Source organism: Urtica dioica, chromosome 8 (assembly GCF_054948205.1).
Source record: "Urtica dioica subsp. dioica isolate 48M chromosome 8, U.dioica_male_clone48M_v1_H2, whole genome shotgun sequence".
Classification (NCBI taxonomy): domain Eukaryota; kingdom Viridiplantae; phylum Streptophyta; class Magnoliopsida; order Rosales; family Urticaceae; genus Urtica; species Urtica dioica.
Window position 1 is genome coordinate 10,432,340 of NC_142763.1, and position 18,639 is coordinate 10,450,978.

Genomic DNA, 18,639 nt, shown 5'->3' on the forward strand with positions numbered 1-18,639 from the left:
ACAGCGGTAGTGAAATTTGAGCAAACAGAAAAGCGAAAAAGGTTACAAACAAAACCCAATTTCCCAAGCCTTTGCTCAACAAGCAATCACTGGAGTTCCGGGCCACCGTAACCTGTGGTGGTGCGCCAGATGGCGAACCGTTCGGTACAATATCTTCCGTGGAATTACGAGATCGCCCCACTTCGATCCCGAACCTCATTCCTCCGAGGCAATGACTAACGATGCCGCATATGAACCAATATTTCCTCGCCTCAGTCAACTCGATTCTGTCGTTCCCGGTCGTGTGCATCGACAAAACTACCCCGCTCGAGTCGCACGATCTGTACGTGCTTTCGCCTACCTCGAACACGTTGTGTTGCCCTTCAACATACTTGAAAACTATACACACACCCCAAAAAATAAAATAAAAAACTTTGTAACACATGATTTTGCTATGTCTAAATGGATTTTCAAGTGTGAAGGGGCTCATGAAGGGGCTCGGGTGCTTCGCCTTCGGGGTTGTCATCGGTATTTTGCTCCGAGTCTTCAATCTCTGGTCCTAACGGAATGTACTCCGGTGCAACTTGCTCGTCGAGACATCTCGATGAGAATGCCTTGTCCTGCGAGTCTCGCGACAACGCCGGCGAGATGGAAGAAACTCGTCTCATTCGCTCCATTTGTGCGTCTTGATCGCCTTGTACGGGTGCGGGGAGAGCTTCCTCTCGGATGGCGTCGTTCTCTTGGACTTGGCGGGCTCGGGCCCGAGTGTTGAATGCGACGCTTCCTGCCGAAAGAAATGAGAATTGTTTTGGACGAAAGGGGCAACAGTGTAGTAAAACGAGAGTTTATAGTTAATTTTGTGGAAAAGTAAAGTTTGAGATGGTTTGTGACAAGAGCTAGAGTTCAGGGGATTCATGTACCTAATCTCTTAACTAATTAATCACAAAATATCATTAAAAAATATTTTCAATAACATTTGTTATCATAGTCTTGGATAAAATAACTCGTATTTAATAATACAAAAACATTAACAAATCATTACACGTTTGAAATAATCTGATAACGAACTAAGAAGTTATAAGAAGAAAAAGCCAAAGAGATCAAAATAACGGCAAATCATCAACGAAATAAAGAAGAACTCACACAACAAACTCAATAATAAAACGGCATTAATCATGAAATACGTGATAGAAGGAAAAAAAAAAAAACCAAGCGTAAGTCATGCATGTTTTTCAAATTTTCAAACCAAATCCTTGGTCTCGTGATAAAAATTTGCATATTTAAGAAACTTCACGTCAGCTTCGAGCCTTGCCATAATCTCGGGTTTCAAGCTCACGTAGGCCTCAATTCCACCGCCGCGTTTGGAGTCAAAAAAGCTAATTTCGTTGTCGTAATTCAACGCCGCCGCGCTGACCCACGCAGGCTCGCCCCACCCAAAGTCGGCGTTGTAAAGAGGAAATCTGCAGAGACTGTTGAAGCTATACTCGAGAAACTCGCCGCCTTCCATCTCTACCCTCCTCATTTCTTCCACCACACGCTTCAGATTCGGGTCCTCCCCGGATTCCCTCATCTTTTCGAGAAACTCCTTGTCAACTTTCCTTATCTCCTCTCTTATCCTCTTCGCGACTTCTCCGCCATCGGCGACGACGCTGCCGCGGATGATCGTGAACACATCGCGGTGGATGTTTCCGAAGGAGCTCATCGGGAGCGGCGGGTCGAGCTTCTGTCGGATATTCACCGGGTGGGCCAACATGACTACCCGCTCTCTCTCTTCCTCGGCCCCGTCCTCACTCGCCGAGAGAAGGCGAGAGAGTATGAAAACCGACAATGCCTCGACCCGGGAGACCCAGCTACCGTACTTTGCCCTAATCGCCTCGATCGCCGGAGCGTCGAATGAGAACATCTGCAACTTGACCTGGGTCGTGATCGATAAGGTGGGGTCCAGAACCAGCTCGTCCCGAGGAGGGAAGAGCTCCGCCGACGCGAAAACTGGCTTCTCGATGGCGGTTGAGCCGCCCCGGGATAAGGCGGCCAAGGACTTGATGAAGCTGATGAGAGAGAGACCATCGCCGAGCTGATGGGAGACGCAGATTCCGACGGCCACGCCTCCGCCGGAGAACATGTTGAGTCGGATTCCGGCGGCGAACTCGTTCATCTTGTTGACTTCGAACGGAAGGAACTTCGAGAGCTCGCTAGGGTTAGGGTTTTTTATTACCTCGGAGAGCTCGTGAGGGCTCACGACTCGGGCCTCGGAGAAGAAGATTCCCTCGTCATTGCAGTCGACGAACCGGTCTTTTCTGACGCGGCCGGCGAGCGGGTAATACAAGGCTAGGGCGTCAGAGAGAGCCTTCTTTATTCGGTTCGATATCTCGCTGATCCCAGGCTCGTCGGCTCGGTCGTTTTTCAACTCGTAGAAATAGATTAGAGGACTGTACATTTTGGGAGATATTTGGTCGAGATAAGAGAGTGTGTAGCGGCGAAGATGGTCAGGTGTTTCCGACGACGGTTTGATGATCTCTTCCGAGGTTACTTCCACTTCAATCTTCATTTCTATCGAAACTCTAATATTTGTATTCCGTAACTTCGAGGTGGTATGTATATCTTCTGAATTACTTTGGTTTTTCTATAAATATTACGCTACCATGCCCACATATAGATTTGATTGAAGACGGATATTATAATAAATGAATCTTTGAAGTTTTGTAAAAGGAATTATTTAGCAACTTTGTAGAGCAACTCTTTTCCTTTTTTGTAATTTTTTGTTTTTTTGTTTTTTTCGTCTTAAAGTTTGAAATAAGTATTTGTCGTCGTTTATCTGATTAAGATATCTAACTTTCACGTGGTATTTATTTCTTGGTGTAGAAACTGTCTATTAATTACTAAATATATGTGTGGGCGGGGTGGGTTTTGGAAAGAATTGTAGGTATGTGGATAGGATTGATTAATACTCTGTGAGTGTGCTCATATGACTGTAAGCAAGCTATCAATTTGAGATAAGGTATCGATTGCCAATGCCATCTTTAACACTCCTCTTCGTCGGTTCATTTAATTAATATTGGATTTTGGGTTTAATTTGGTCTTTTAGCTGATTGTTAATAGTAATTATTGACTGATACATGATTTTCTCAAGAAAATGGGTAATGTGATTATGTATAACAAAATTGGTATTTCAATCTATAAATAAAAAAACGTAGATTTGCTCATCCATATATCTACATTTTCCACTTGACGGAATATTTAAAAGCTATAAAAATAAAATATTTAAGTTAAGGTATTTACTTAGAAATGCTAAACATTAGTGTATAAGTCTATAATGCCAAAAAAATAGATATGTTTCCTCGAGTCCAGGCCGGACCCACCTGCAAGGAAACTAAAGCAAAAGCTTGCCCACTTTCTAAAGGGTGTGCACTTATTCGGTACACTACAAGCTATACTTTAAGGATTATTTACAGCAATGCCCCTTGAACTCCTGCACGTGTAACACTATGGCCCATCAATTTGAAAACCGTACACAGCCAACCCTAAAATCTTGCATCGTAACAAACATAGTCCTTCCGTCACATATTCTTGACGGACGTTGAGTGTGTGGTCACGTTTTTAGCACGTGACAAAGTAAAGTATAAAAAATGCCCCTATCGTTAAAGAGAAGTTAAAAAAAACTTTAGTTCATCTTCTTCTTCAATCTTCTTCTTGGAACTCGTCTGCAACTAGAGTCTTCGAGAGAAATACTTCCAGCAAGAGTTGTTTTGGCAGAGAGAGCATGCGGTGCAGAGTCCCCAGCACTCGACGCTGTGATCGTCTTCTCTGATCTTACAGAAGTGTCGAGAACTGACGGAGAGGGAAACGAATCGGGTTTTGATCGGCGGGTTGTTGTTTCCGTTGACTATTTTGCCGAAGCAAGTCAACTCTCCGGTGAGCTCCGAAATGGCGCAAAGAGAGGATTTGGAAGCGGCGAGCGAAGAGTGATGAGATTTCGGTCGGGATTCTCGGACTAGTACGGCCCTTTGATCGCGCACAAGTGGGACTTCCCGGCAGCGATGGCGGAGTTCGCAGTGGCTCTGAACTCCCGAGGGACAAGGAGATCGTCGGAGGCTTCGGTACGGGGTCCAGCAGAATGCTTGAGAGGTGTTCGACGAAATGCCGTAGAGAAAACCTTCACCGCCGGAGAGCGTGAACATGGCGGGGATTTCGTTGAGGTTTTGATCGGGGTCCAGCAAAACGCCTAAGACATTTTCGACGACACCGCTGAAAACAATAATAAAAGAACGATATAAAATAAATAAGAAAATGAAAAAATAGAGTCGTTGGGTTGCCCAGAGACGCGTCCGAATCCAGAGGGGCGGCGGAGGAAACTAGATCTGGAGCTCTAGGTTAAGTTTAGAGAGATAGAGCCACCAGGGGACATGCACTTCGCATCCCTTTGGGCTGTTTAAAATTTAAAATTTTAACTCAAAACTAGTTGATAATGTGAAAAATGAATGATTTAAAATAATGATTTTAAAAATGAATGATTTAAAAAAATGATTTAAAAATGAATGAATGATTTTTTATGTTCATATTACTTCTATACAATGTAGACAATTTTAATGTTCATTCTACAGCAACCGAACGAATAAACCCTTTCAAAGTTTTGTAATTACATGTATGCCACTCTAAATGAATACGAAAATAACCCTGAAAGCTTAATAAATTACAAAAGAACCGTAAACATTAATAAAATTACATTTAAAGCCATTTGCTGTCTGGAATTCTCTAAATGTCCGCTGAAAACATCAGATATTTTAGGAAAGTTTTTTCTCTTTCGAGTCTAGACTCCAGACTATATATATATTATATGCACCACCAAAGAAATCAGCCCCACCTTACCTTCTGCTCTTCGTCTCCAAACTGCGATCAAAATTAGGACCAACATGTAATTATATGACGGTTATGACCACACCTTTTTTATTCTATTTTCTGTGCTGAATTTTGTTTACGTTTGAACATCCACACATAAGATTATTTATCACTTACTACTACATAAACAACTTAATTTCAATAAGTTCAAGTTCAGCTCATCAGATTATTTTCAAGTTATTACTATGTAAGTACTAACTTGCACAATATAAAAAATTTCAAGTTAGCAACAAATTTCGTGTACCAACCCATACGATAGTTCAAAAAAGGATCAGTATCTTAGAAAAATAAAATAAAACAAGGCTCTGGAAAATCGGAAAAATAAATAATTTATGATACCTGATGTTGCTGTTTACATCATTTTCGCCTCCATGATCTATTTCCTATGACTTAAGCCTTAGCCTTGGCGCTTCAAATATTCTTTATTCCTTTCTATACATCCTGAGAAGAAGCATATGGTAAATCTGGATTATATACCAAACTCAAACTGTCCATTGTCGTTAGCAATATTATCTCTTAATAAATTATAAAATAAAATAAAAAGCTATGATATCCGCTGATCAGAATCGAACCTCTACCGAGTCACTTGGGGAGGCGTATCAACCAACTCAGGCAACATATCAAGCAAGCGATCCATCTCATTTGGCAATTCGGCTTTCGCTCGATTAGTCTTTCCTCCTATAACCACCGATGTTCCGTCTTGTAAAGCCCATATCTTTTTTTTTTTGTTCACCCAAAAAGAAAGAAAAAAAAAGTCAGTGAAACCACTATTTCCCCCCAAGAGCTCATACAGAGACAGAAAATTCACCTGTGAGTGAGACAAATAGCTGATGCAAGTGGTAAGCATCAGAGCACCAAAGCCAGCATATACAACCGGGACACCCGGGTCAGTCTAAAAAACAGAAGAAAGAAAGAAAACCATGTTTAAGTTTAAAGTGAACACAATAAGTCATGTAACATCACATTAATTATAACGAGTTTTTTTTTTTTTTTTTTTTTTTTTTTTTTTTTTTTTTTTTTTTACCTTTAAGTCGAGGCCGGTACTCCCTATAGCATCTTCTATAACAATCTTACTTCCATTAATCTCGATGGGAAGATTGGAATTTGGTCTACGAATCCCGGCGAAATTTCCGTCCTGGTCGTACAACACCACGGATTGTAGATCGCGTAAAAGCATTGATCTGAGTGGCACAAAACAAGTACGATTACTTAAAAAAAACTTGGTATTTTTCTTAACTTTTTTTTTAGCAGCGAGAGAAACATGTAAACTTACATTCCCTTAACATCAGGAGCGTTGAGATCACCGATGGGTAAAATGGTCCCATAGAGCTTCTTGTCTCCGTTTATCTTTAGCGGTGCTACGGCCAAGTTGAACGGTCCTTGATCATCCTTAACTATTTGTAGCGCCGAAATACTCCAATCGGTCTGGTATATGGTGATCCCAGCGTACCTTAGAGGGTCGTTCACGCTGATCGTTTTCCTTAGCACCTCCTTACCGTTGAGATCAAACAGAGAAAGGTCGGTGTGAAACTGCGAAACCTGGTACATGAATGAAAAAGAAAAAAGGGTACACAGATCAAAGTCAATTATTTATTTGTTTATATATATATTTATTGACAAAGAGAATCTATGATTAAGCTGTTGGATGATAGCAGTAATTAGCTTATGAGTCAAGTTATCTCATGTGTACTGATGTTATAAATAGCGTACGCAAGCATAAGTCTCGCATTCCATTGTTTATCTTCTTCTTTCAAACTCTCGTTGAACTAAGTGTGATCCGTATTTCTTTGCTTGGGTTTCAAGAAATCTCTGTTTTCTTTTCTTAACCCTATTGAAGCAATTTTCCCATACAACATAAATCTATTACCAACCTCTCCAGTGGGGAAGTAATCCATGTAGAATCTGTTGACGTGGACTTCGGTGTTGAAAGCGTCGCTAGGACTGGAGAGAAATCCAGTCGGGCCCAACACGTCTCCCATGACGAAATTGAGTCCCTGTGGCACATTCACCGAGCCTTTGAAGCTCCCAGAGGCGCTCAGAGTACCGCCCGCCATTATGAGCAACATCGCTAAGTGCACTCCGATCGGAGCAAGCCGACCCGAAAGTCCTTTGAACGCGTACAAACACGGCCCCTTCACAAATACCTGTATAGTTTTATAGACTTTCTATTTTATCATCCAGGTCGATTAATGGGATTGGTAAATAAAAAAGGCGAGAATCTATTTGAATAAAACCTCGTATCCGGATCCCATGAGAATGACGCCTAAATCTCGTATGGAGGCTCTCTGCAAAGTTTCGGAAAATTCCTGCTTACGGATAACCTCGGAAGAATGCTGAAAGTTCCATCTGATTATATATGAAGGACCGTCGATTATATATCTACCGTTATGGATTGCTAGAGTATTTCAAAGGAGAGAGAGAGAGAGAGAGAGAGAGAGAGAGAGAGAGAGAGAGACCTTCGAGCGACTTTGACGAGGGGTATTTGGGTGGTGTAAGTGCAGGCCATGAGAGAAGCACCGAGGAGGACGAGAGTGGTGAGGAAAATGGGGGACGAGAACATGTGGTCGAACCCAAACGGAAGAATCCATCTCCACGTGAAGAATCCGAAAGCCGGATTGTCTTCCGAGTACTTTTCGAAGTAGAAATTCGGCGCCTCTCCTTGTTCAACACCAGTTCCTGTTTCAAGATAAAGTTTTGATTTGAGCCCACATTCTCTGATAAGATTTAATGAAAAAAAAAAACCCGAAAGGTTAAGCTTTTAAATAAGCAATAAAAGAAGTAAATTGATAATTTTTCTCAGCTCAAGTCCTTCAAATTCCCAAATTGAAGAAGAGAATTAGTACATTCTCTCGTCTCAAATTCTTGAATTTCCCCATCTGAAGAAGAGAATCAGTACAATTTCTCAGCTCAAATTCTTGAATTTCCCATATTGAAGAAGAGAATTGGTACATTTTCTCAGCAGACCAAATCCTTAAAATTCCGAAATTGAAGCGTTCAAACGAGCTCCAAAAGAAGAGCATTATAAAATTTCCCAATAATGTTTTATCTAATTTGAACAGATTAAGAAATAAAAGAAAAAGCTCGAAAAATCACTACCAAGCAAGAAATACGTACGTGCTCTTTCTTAACCTAATCTTAGCTAAGAACTTCCAAAACCCAAATTGAAATGTTGAGTGAGAGGATAAACGACAAACCGAGAGCCATGAGAGCAGCGCCGAAGAACATCTCTCCAATTGCCAGAGGAAGATTAGAAAGAAGAGATAAAATCTTCCTTGGAAGTCTCTTCGCAGCTCTCAAAACTCCGTTTTTGTTCGCGCTCTTCTTTCCCTCGCCCGGAGCTTCCCCGTCTCCGTCCAATCCCTCCTCCGACAATGGCGGCGGAGATTCCTCGGACAGCAAGATCTTGTTCCTGTTCGTCGCGCTCGTAATTTGGCTGCTTCTTCGAGAGCTCTTAAGCCCGCAGATGGTGGTGGTGGTGGTCGTCGTCTTTCTGATGCGATGAATATTGAACGGCGTGGCTCCTGCGGGGCTGCATAGAGAGAAGGCGGTTTTGGGGGACATGAATTTGTGGAGCGATGGTTTGAGAGTCGCTGAGTGGATTAGTGACTCCATTGATGGTAGATTCTTTTCCCCCCCGAAGCTATGAACTGATGATTATTTCAGACTTCATGGGGTGTGTAAAGAAAGATGATGTAACGACTTAACGACCATATACGTGTCCTTTTAGTTTATCCTAAATTCCGGGTTTTTATTTGTTTTATTTTTTTTTATTTTAAGGTTTTGATCTTTATTAAAAAAAAAAATTTATACGGACGTCAATGTTTCAAGATTTCAATTTAGCTAGTTACACCTTAGTAAACCTGGTCATTTGGAATGATAAAGCGTGGAAGGAATTATTCCTTCCGTTGACCAGCGGAAATCAGTGGAAATGGTACGGAAATGTTCCTTCCAGTGGTTTCCGCTGATTTCAACATCTGTTCTATTCTTTTATTTTTTAACCCCTGATTTTTTTTTCTCCTATAAATATCACCCTTATTCACATTATTTCCTCACAACTTTCTCATATAATTTCTTCAAATACTCTCTTCAACTACTCTAACTCTAATACAATATTAATATATACTTGTTTTATTATAAACTTTCTAATTTAATTTTCATATATAATTATAGTATATAGTGTTAATATATAAATTTAGTAAAGATTGTCGTTTTATCCACTTTTTTTTTGTTCTTCTTCATATATAGTTTGTAATATAATTTTAATATGTAATTTTCATATATAAATTTAGAATATAGTTTGAAAGATTTTATGAGTTTAAAAACTAAATTACTCTCAATGATTTTAAGCTGGTATGGCCCGGCTTGAAAAACAATAAGGCCGAATTAAGCTTGTTTAAGGGAATTACATGGGCTTGAGCCCTCACACCCTGAAAAAAAGTCAAGCCTATCTCAACCATTTTAGAATAGACTATAAAATATTCTTTTTTAAAATAAAATATTCTTTTTTAAAATAAAATATATACTTATACATAAAAACACTTCTTCTTCTTTTATTTTTTTTGTAAGAATAATTTTTATTTATAAAACATGTTTTTAGACTTTGATTTAAGTTTATTATTGATGATATAATTTTTAAGATTAAACAAAATATATTGTAAGGATTGAAAGTGAATATTACGCTTTGAGCTTTTTTTTTAGATTTTTTAAAGTTCGGGCTCAAGCCCGTACCTCATCCCCAAAGGCCATAGTCGTAGTCCAAAGTTAGGTTTTATATCACTCTTCGGGATCAACCGCCCATAAAAGAGTATGGGCCATGCTTGAGTCTGGGCCTCCACTTGCCTTGAGAAAGAGCACGAGCCATGTTCATCCTCATGCTTGAGCTTTTTTTTTATATAAATTTTTTCAAGATCGGACTCAAGCCCGAACATCATCCCCAAGAACCATAGTCTTAGTCCCAAGTTAGGTCTTATGTCACTCATCGGGCTCAACCGCCTATAAAAGAGCACGGGCCATGCTTGAGTCTAAGCCTCCACTTGGCTTAAGAAAGAGCACGGGCCATGCTCATCCATAGGCTTGAGCTTTTTATACAAATTTTTAAAGCTCGGACTCAAGCCCGAACATCATCACCAAGAACCATAGTCTTAGTCCCAAGTTGGGCCTTATGTTACTCCTCGATCCCAACCCCCCATAAAAGAGCATGGGCCATGCTTCAATCTGGGCCTCCACTTGGCTTGAGAAAGAGTACGGGCCATGCTCATCCCCATGCCTGAGTTTTTATTGAATAAATTTTTTAAAGCTCGGACTCAAACCCGAACCTCATCCCCAAGAACCATAGTCTTAGTCCCAAGTTGGGCCTTATTATTGGGAAGTCACATGTTGGTATCAAACACAAACAATCGGTCCAATACCGATTGTTGAGAAGTCACAAGTTGGTATCAAACATGAACAATAACTCTGATACCAATTGTTGGGAAGTTACAAATTGGTATTAAACACGAAAAATTGTTCTGATACCGATTGATGGGAATATAGGTTTGGTATCGGACACGAACGATCGCTCTGATGCCATTTGATGGGTAAATTACTTCCCTGACGTTAATTACCATTCCCATGTATTGAACACGAACAATCGTTTCAGTATTTCTTATAGGGTAATCAATCTCTTAACCTTTGGAATATGGTTACTAGTGTTGAATAGAAGAAGATGCGGACAATCGCTAATATTCAACGTAAACAATAATTACTAGGATACTCAAAATTATTCAACAACATATCAAATATTTAGACAAGCGTAATCAAGATAAACCATAAGACCATTTAATTATACATACATTTCGGCTCAGTTATAGATCTTCCACGCTCCTAGCTTTGGATCTCCTTGCTTTTGGAATTCTTCTGCGGCTCCTTGCTCTTTGGGTCTTTGAATCTCCAAGATTTCGGACTCCTCGGCGACTCATTTCTCTTTGGATATTTCGGTTCATCAATTGCTCGTTTATTGATCGAAACTAGAGTCTTTTAAGATATGTAATCTCCGGAAGAACAGAGACCAAGGTGTGGGTCAACTCTTTTCTCACTTATTATTCCAGCGAGGTGTCAGAATAATTATTTCTTTCTTTGGGAAGTGGTATGTACGAATTTTCCAACTTTGGGAGAGAGAAAAAAAACATCCAGACCAAAGGGAGAGGGGTTGCTGAATTTGTAGTGTGGAATAAGGCTTAGTTGGGCGATTTTTGCACTACCCAACCCCTTATTTATAGCTTTCCAGCTTACCATAGAATATGCAATTTCCTGATTTACTTTTATCTTATTCAAATTAGTGTGAGATGATTATTTTATAAATAGAACAAATAAAATATACTATAGATAGTTTAATAAATAAAATCACTTTAGAATATATTAATCACGTAACTGGATCTAAAATCACATATGTGGAACACAAGTGAAATGTTGATCACTTGGGGGAAGCATTGTACACATTTGATATGTGTATCATTTAAGCACCGTTACGACACACTAATCAAGGTCGCTATAATGATCATAGTGAGATCTGGTCTAAATTCTGAAGTGATCACGGACTTCTAGGTTGTATTACTGAGTTCTTTGACTCATTCGGTAATGCCTACTTGTAGATGCCTAAATACGTATGTCTCGGGAATTCAAATATGATCCGAGCGGAAAATGATTCACAAATACGAATCCAGCATTCTTGAAAGAAGGTCAATGTTCACTCATCTAAGAGTTGATTCCATAACCAATTGACTACGCGCATTTTCGTAGTAAGTACATATAAAAAAAAATCTTTTGTTGGAGAAGTAACGATACTTAGGGCTCATATATATCGAGAAATGTATAAGCATAAATATATGTAACTGAACTCCTCTTATGGTATTGTTTTTATTCTGGTTGCCTTATATTAGATCTGTTGTTGTTGAATGATTTTAAGTATCCTGATAATTATTGTTTACACTAAAGATTAGCGATCGTTCGCATTTTCTTCTATTCCGCAATTCTAAACATATTGTAGGGTTAAGATATTGGTACCCAATAAGAAGTATTGAAACGATCGTATGAGAACCGTAATTAACGCCTAGTGGAAGTAATTTACCCAACAATCGGTATTGGAGCGATTGTTTGTATCTAATACCATAACTTGTACTTCACCAACAGTTGGTATTAGAGCGATTGTTTGTATTTAATATCAACGTGTTTTTCCATCAATTGGTATTAGAGCTAGAGTTAGATTCTCCCAATTTACCATTTGACTCAAGAATCATGATTTTCGATTTACAACCTTTATCAAAATATAAGAGATATGTTTGATCATTCAAAGCTAAAATTATTCAAGAACATGTTCGTAATTATCAAAATAAAGTTAGATTCATTGGTTCGATGAAATATGGACTATGTTCATAATATTCTATATGGGAATATTTTATTTACTTTGATCAGTTATAAATTAAAAAAATTTATTGGATTTGTTTTATGATTGAAAATCCTACTTTATAAGGATATCAAATAAATTTGTTCTGATTTGTTGTGAATCCTCTTTTTAAAGAACTCTTGTTTTTTTAAATAAAAGATTTTGTGTTCTGAAATAAAATATTTGAATTTTTAAAGGTTTATAAAAGATTCAAAGTCTATATTCATTGTCATAACTAAATACTCTTTCTTAGGTTATAGCCATATTTAAGGTTTTATTTTGTTTATTTCCGGATTTCTTTTTAGAGAAATTAATATTGAAAAATCGGTATTTATGGAAAGTGGGTATTTCAAGAATTTTTATGTCATCAAACTTTTTTAAGCTTAAAAGTGTTTTTCTTAATGGAAAAAGAGTTTAAGGCCCACACTTAAAAGAGTCCGTATCGAAGCGGACTCTGTTGCAGAAGCTGAACTCAAGGCTGTCCAGATGGCCTTGCTCTTGGCTAGATTCCGAAACATCAGGCGTTTGGAGATAGAGGGTGATAACAAAATCGTCATGGACAGCTTGGCGGGATCGAAAGACAGCCCTTTTTAGTCTGTTATTCCTTTGTTTAATTCAACTTTAGAATTAGCAAAAGAGTTTGTTGATGTTAAGTTCTTGTGGTGTAGTAGGACATTAAATGGAGTTGCATAGCCTTTGTAAATGGGTTGTGAATTCTGAAGTTTTTGGGTTTTGTGAGTCAGGGGAGGTTCCGCCCCCTGTGCGGAACGCTTTGACGTTTGATCTTGTTGAATGAATTCCCCCCCCAGCTCTTCTTACGAATGAGCTAAGAGTTCCTGGGGGTGGTCTGTTTCAAAAAAAAAAAAAAGTAATAGGAGATTTTTCACATAAAAAATAAAAATAAAAAAAGAACAATCATCACGTTTAAAAAGAGGTCAATTTATAATTTTGACTACAGAAAAAATAAATAACGGTATTATATATATGTAGTAGTACCATTAGACAATATCATCGTTTATGACTTATTGTTCTAAAAAAATTAATTTTGTTATATGTTGGTTAGCTAGCAAGGTTATTTGCACGTATGATAATTATTAAATCAGCGTTTGCCTTTTCACGTGCAGAAAAATCACTAACAATACGGATCCATGTATAACATATAGATGTATAAGGAATGTACACATATGTTGCAAGATTGTTGTTTAATATTTGATTATACTAAAAATAGTGCTTTGGAACAGATATAGTTTTTTTTTTTTTTTTTTTTTCCCAAAGAAAGTGTATCGTCAATTAATTAACTAGACTAATAACAGACTATACTATACCTAACTAAAAGAAGAGACTTTAATGTGTATATTGTTTCCCAAATGCGAAACAAAGCTTGAGAGAGTAGTTGGAAAATGAAACAAAATATTAAGCCAAAATGTACATTAAAAAACTTCAGCGAAAGCAAAGGTAGTTAGGGTTTTGTAGGCAATAAGTTGGGTCATGCAGATATCACCCTCTCATCATTACCAACTAAAAATATTTTTTTTTTATTTTCTTATGTATATATTTATTTCTCTCTCTTATCTTCTCGTCTCTCAAGTATACTCTCTAACAGAAAAAGTAAAAGGAGGAGAATAAAGTTTTGTTACATAAAAGGAAATTTATTCTCAAAAGGGGGAAATTTTTTCAATTTAGGATGAATAACGTAGCACCATTTCAGACTTGTTCATAAGCATAAAATCAAAGAGTTAGATTTAGGAAAAACGTGACATGCGACATATATAAAGTAGTTGGAAAAACTTAATACCAATTCGTCTATATATAGTCGGGGTTAAAGTTATAAATTTCAAGCCTTCAATATAATATATATGTTTCCTTCTGTGAACTTTTCTTACGCGGTTTTTTTTTTTTTTTTTTTTTTTTTTTCCGTTTCGGGTTCAAGAGTTCGAGAGTAGTTGAGACATGAAATATATAAAATTAATCCCCAAGCGAGTGAAAAACTTAAAGGTTGTTAAAGTATAACGCCACACTTTTAGGTCATGCAATATGGTCCTGCTATCACTTTCTGATTTTAATTATTTTTTAAATGATAATTTGTATACCCTTGAATACTTAATTGACAAAGGATAGAGGGTGTTATTTATATTTAATTCGTTAATAAAATCAGTCTTTCATGCCATGCTTATAGTTCACCTACCAATATCATATGGCAATTTAAGAGGTTAATGTATACTATGATTTCTTTTTAATTTGTTTGTTTCTCTATTTTCTGATTTTCGCTATGTACTTTTGGTTTTGAAAGTGGGGTCTACAATACATAGAGTGATTCGAAGATTTATCATTCTTGTATGTACACACAAACACACACCGTAGGCACATATATATATATTATATATACATACATACACATATATATATATATGTATATACATACGCATATATATACTCATTTACATATATATATATGGAGGTCTTCCTTTGTATTTTCTGCTGCCTATATATTCTGCTTGTTATTCCAACCTGCCTATGCTTTTATTACTTGCTTCCTTCAACCAAAAGAGGTAGCAAAGTTTTTCATTACCAAAAAAAAAAAAAAATGCGTATATAATTAGGGTTAGCTAGTGGTAGATAATATTCTCATTGATTTATTTATTGCAGGTGATATGTACATGCTTATGCAAAACATGATGGAAAGTCTTAGACCTCTCGTGGGATCAAAAGGGTGGGACTTTTGTGTCCTATGGAAATTAAGTGAAGACCAAAGGTTATATATAAATCAATCAAGTAGAGAAATATATATGATTAAAATGTTATATTTGTGACATTATTGATGGCGTCTTATTGTTACAGATTTGTTGAGTGGATGAATTGTTGTTGTGGTGGGGCTGAAACCTCACAAGAAGCGAATAATAACAATAATTGTGGAGATGAAGAACTTCTTTTCCCAGTTTCGCCACTCATTCCATGCAGAGACACCATGTTTCAACACCCAAGAACCAACTCTTGTGACCTTCTTTTCCAATTGCCAACTTCCATGCCTTTGGACTCTGGGTATGTATTTACTATAAATTCATTTCACTTATTAAGTACCATTATTAGCATGCAGATAATGATTTTGTATCATAACTTGACTTTTTCTTTTTTCCTCTCCAAATGAACAGAATTTATGCACAGACGTTGATATCAAACCAGCCCAGTTGGCTAAACTCTTCTAGTGTCACAGGCTCCCATTTTCTTGAGGTTACTTCTATCTAGTAAATAATTAATTATAACGATATTTATTGTAGATAAAGGAATTTACTAACTTAATAGTAATATTGCAGGAATGTAGTGGGACCAGGGTTTTGATTCCAATGGCAGGAGGGTTGGTTGAGCTTTTCGTTAACAAGCAAGTATGTTCACAGTCAGTCACACACATTCGTGAATATGAATTACATGTTTCAAACTAATTAATACATATTTATTTTATTTCACAGATACCAGAAGACCCAAACGTGATTGATTTCGTAACGTCGCAATGCAACATATCACCGCCACTACTCGATCATCATCAAAACGACGCAACGACGGCAAGCTTCATCATCGACATGAACGATCAAATAATCCAATCGTCGAGAGCGTTCGTCATGAACGACGAGTCGGACAAAATAGTGGACCCCACAACAGAGACAGCGACAGCAGAGAAGCCACCGGTGTCGCCGGCGACGGCGTTCGAGGGGCTGAACCTGTCGCCGTACGACATCCCAGTGCAGTTCGGGGCGAGAAACGAGGCGTCGTTTTTGGAGGCGGAGGACAAGGGAGCGAAGAGAGGGCAAGAACGGTCGAACTCGATGTCGGATTGCAGCGACGAGGAAGACAACGAAGGGAATAAGCAGCACGGAAGCAGAAAGTCGTCGTCGGGGAAAGGGCCGCAGAGCAAAAACCTTGTCGCTGAAAGGAAGCGCAGAAAGAAGCTCAACGAGAGGCTCTACACTCTTAGGTCTTTAGTTCCGAATATTTCCAAGGTAATTAAACCAACTTCATCTCATTGTTTTTATCACTATTTTCACTATATATGTACTTGCCATTAACATAGAAAATAATTACTCCTAAATATTTTATAAAACTCGGATTTAGAAATTTACTTGTTTTATGACTATTTTCACTAAATGTTAAAAAAAATAGCTCGATTTTTATTTATTCGTTGTTGAGGGCTTTGAAAAAATAATCTGAAAATCATAAATCAGACCAAAATGATTGTTACTAATCTAGTCCCCCCTTTTTTTTTTAATCTTAAATTCGTTCTTAATAAACAGTCCAGTTCATATTGCTATATTGAAACTGATGTATAGGTCGGATTGCGGACTTGTTCCGAGACTTCATTTTGTCAATAATTTTTTGTTTAACTTTAGTGCATTTGAACTTAATATTTGGTGCTGAATATATCGAGTTTGAGTTAAATATATTAATTTTCAGCATGTTTTTTTTTTTCATCACAACTAATGATAATTTATTTAATTTAGATGTTTTTTAGTTAAACTATTAAAATAAAAATTATCGTGTCTTAAACGGTTAAAGCTAGAACAAACGGTCAAAATGGATTTATTGCTCCATAATTTTGTTTTCTTATTGGGGTGGTCTCAATTTATCCAAACCATTTAAAACGATCCGGTCGTCCCATTTGATACCACATAGATGTGCTCATATTTCGTAACTTAAAGAATCTTAATTGTTATTTAAACTTGGATCATCCGTACACATTGTTTATATTTTTTTTTTTGTTGACGAATAGTTGGATAGGGCTTCGATTCTTCGTGACGCAATAGAGTACGTGAAGGACTTGAAAAGACAAGAAAAAGAGCTTCAAGATGAGCTCGAGGAACTTTCCGTGATCGACGGAGCAAACGGAAAAAGAAACAATCCCAAGTCTGAGATTTTGAATTTTGGGGCCGATTCCGAGTCCCCTAACATTTATTCCTTTGAAGCATCGGGTAACAATGAGATAACCGCATCGAAACAAAACCTCGACTCTGATACCACTGCGAATGACAAGGCGCCACAAATGGAGGTAGAGTTTGGTAGTAAATAAATATATAAATTCTAAAGGCAATACTCAATTATGTTTACTAAATACTTTTTTGTTTATTTAATATGATTTATATATAGCCCCAAGTTGAAGTGGCTCAAATAGATGGGAATGAGTTCTATGTGAAGGTGTTTTGTGAGCACAAGCCCGGGAGATTCGTGAGGCTATTGGAGGCTCTGAACTCTTTGGGACTAGAAGTCACTAATGCCAATGTCACCACCTTCAGAAACCTTGTGTCTAACGTTCTCAAAGTCGAGGTATGTTCCTTTGGTTAACTCTTATTTCTTGTGAAACAAGTTATTATTATTATTATTGCTTTGGTTTTTAATTTGTCAAGTTATGAGTTTTGACGTAGACATGGTAGTTTATAATTAGATATCTTGTTTTAAGCTGTGTTTGAGTTTTTGTGTGAGAGAGAGAGAGAGAGAGAGAGAGAGAGAGAGATGATTCTCTTTTATTATTAATATGACATTTGTAGTTATTTGGTAGAGGGTAAAAAGAAAAAGGGTGAAGGTTTTGGAGGTATTGTGAAATTATCGGACTCAACATTTTTAATTCTTCCAATTTTAAAAGAAAAAATATTGTTTTGTGCAAATATACTTCTAAATAATTCATAGATCTATCATTTTTCTCTCATCTATATCAAACACAACTAAAAAATATTTAATCATTTCTTTTATTTTTTATTCCTTTCTCCTTCTTCTGTACTATGGTTTCATTAAATAAGTAATAATACTTATTAGAAAAAAGCGAGTGACCAGATTGATATGTAACTTAGTTTGCTATTGATAGCAAAGTAATCAAATAACCTTCAAAATCTTTAAAATAGTCTTATTTTTACCTATCATCAGTGAAATCATAAAACGTGGTTATTTGCTTTTTTTTTTTTTTTTTGTAAAATGTAACAACTAGTTATCAATATCTTACTTATTATAATGGGATATGAAATCAATTTCATTTGTTTTTATTCTTGTTTCTTGGGTGGCAGAAGAAGGATAGTAAAATGGTAGTCCAAGCTGATAACTTGAGGGATATCTTGTTGGAGTTCACAAGGAATCCATCAAGAGGATTGTGTGACATGTCTAAACCCCCTGAAAATGGAAATGGAAGTCTCCTTGACTATCAACAACACCTTCATCACCAACAAACCTACTGATTATTTATTTATTTATAATTTCACATCATTGATGTTTCTCTCTAATTATTCAGTACACCTTAACTAATATCTGTTGACAATCATTATTCTATTAGTTTGTTTTCGGTCTTAATTTTCTTTAATTAGTTATTGATA

The 18,639-nt window shown here is 37.2% G+C and overlaps 3 protein-coding genes across 5 annotated transcripts; 1 reads left to right on the forward strand and 2 right to left on the reverse strand.

The window, feature by feature from the left end:
* Positions 1 to 643: 643 nt before the first annotated feature.
* LOC149387977 (limonoid 21-O-acetyltransferse-like) lies at positions 644 to 2,527 on the reverse strand. Its single transcript, XM_089622294.1, has 2 exons — positions 1,226 to 2,527; positions 644 to 763 (listed from the first exon to the last, which is right to left on the reverse strand). Exons 1-2 carry the CDS (start codon positions 2,525 to 2,527, stop codon positions 644 to 646), a joined length of 1,422 nt encoding a protein of 473 aa, XP_089478420.1.
* Positions 2,528 to 4,632: 2,105 nt separating this feature from the next.
* LOC149387978 (cytochrome c biogenesis protein CCS1, chloroplastic-like) lies at positions 4,633 to 8,590 on the reverse strand. Of its 3 annotated transcripts, none has more exons than XM_089623740.1 (10): positions 8,070 to 8,587; positions 7,332 to 7,551; positions 7,110 to 7,221; positions 6,747 to 7,019; positions 6,149 to 6,414; positions 5,900 to 6,056; positions 5,684 to 5,767; positions 5,454 to 5,590; positions 5,215 to 5,316; positions 4,633 to 4,866 (listed from the first exon to the last, which is right to left on the reverse strand). In XM_089623740.1, the coding sequence occupies exons 1-9, from the start codon at positions 8,485 to 8,487 to the stop codon at positions 5,298 to 5,300; spliced, it is 1,686 nt and encodes a 561-aa protein (XP_089479866.1). In that variant the 5' UTR covers positions 8,488 to 8,587; the 3' UTR covers positions 4,633 to 4,866; positions 5,215 to 5,297. The 3 variants fall into 3 exon arrangements, with proteins under 3 accessions (XP_089479866.1, XP_089479867.1, XP_089479868.1); XM_089623741.1 differs by having other exon boundaries at positions 5,448 to 5,590; XM_089623742.1 differs by lacking the exons at positions 4,633 to 4,866; positions 5,215 to 5,316 and having other exon boundaries at positions 5,450 to 5,590; positions 5,950 to 6,056; positions 8,070 to 8,590.
* Positions 8,591 to 14,946: 6,356 nt separating this feature from the next.
* Positions 14,947 to 18,504, forward strand: LOC149387979 (transcription factor ABORTED MICROSPORES-like). Its single transcript, XM_089622295.1, has 8 exons — positions 14,947 to 15,047; positions 15,134 to 15,334; positions 15,445 to 15,523; positions 15,607 to 15,675; positions 15,760 to 16,287; positions 17,055 to 17,330; positions 17,429 to 17,605; positions 18,337 to 18,504. The coding sequence occupies exons 1-8, from the start codon at positions 14,947 to 14,949 to the stop codon at positions 18,502 to 18,504; spliced, it is 1,599 nt and encodes a 532-aa protein (XP_089478421.1).
* The last annotated feature ends 135 nt before the right edge of the window (positions 18,505 to 18,639 follow it).

Excerpts from the sequence above, each read along its gene's own strand:
- LOC149387977 (XM_089622294.1), bottom strand. The coding sequence starts at position 2,527 with ATGAAGATTGAAGTGGAAGTAACCTCGGAAGAGATCATCAAACCGTCG. Across the intron at positions 764-1,225 it reads ATCACGAGACCAAGGATTTG|GAAGCGTCGCATTCAACACT; the intron begins GTTTGAAAATTT and ends TTCTTTCGGCAG.
- LOC149387979 (XM_089622295.1), top strand. The coding sequence starts at position 14,947 with ATGTACATGCTTATGCAAAACATGATGGAAAGTCTTAGACCTCTCGTG. Across the intron at positions 15,048-15,133 it reads AAATTAAGTGAAGACCAAAG|ATTTGTTGAGTGGATGAATT; the intron begins GTTATATATAAA and ends TTATTGTTACAG. Across the intron at positions 17,606-18,336 it reads CTAACGTTCTCAAAGTCGAG|AAGAAGGATAGTAAAATGGT; the intron begins GTATGTTCCTTT and ends CTTGGGTGGCAG.
- LOC149387978 (XM_089623740.1), bottom strand. The coding sequence starts at position 8,487 with ATGGAGTCACTAATCCACTCAGCGACTCTCAAACCATCGCTCCACAAA. Across the intron at positions 6,057-6,148 it reads GCTCCTGATGTTAAGGGAAT|ATCAATGCTTTTACGCGATC; the intron begins GTAAGTTTACAT and ends TGTGCCACTCAG. Across the intron at positions 5,591-5,683 it reads GCTATTTGTCTCACTCACAG|ATATGGGCTTTACAAGACGG; the intron begins GTGAATTTTCTG and ends AAAAAAAAAAAG.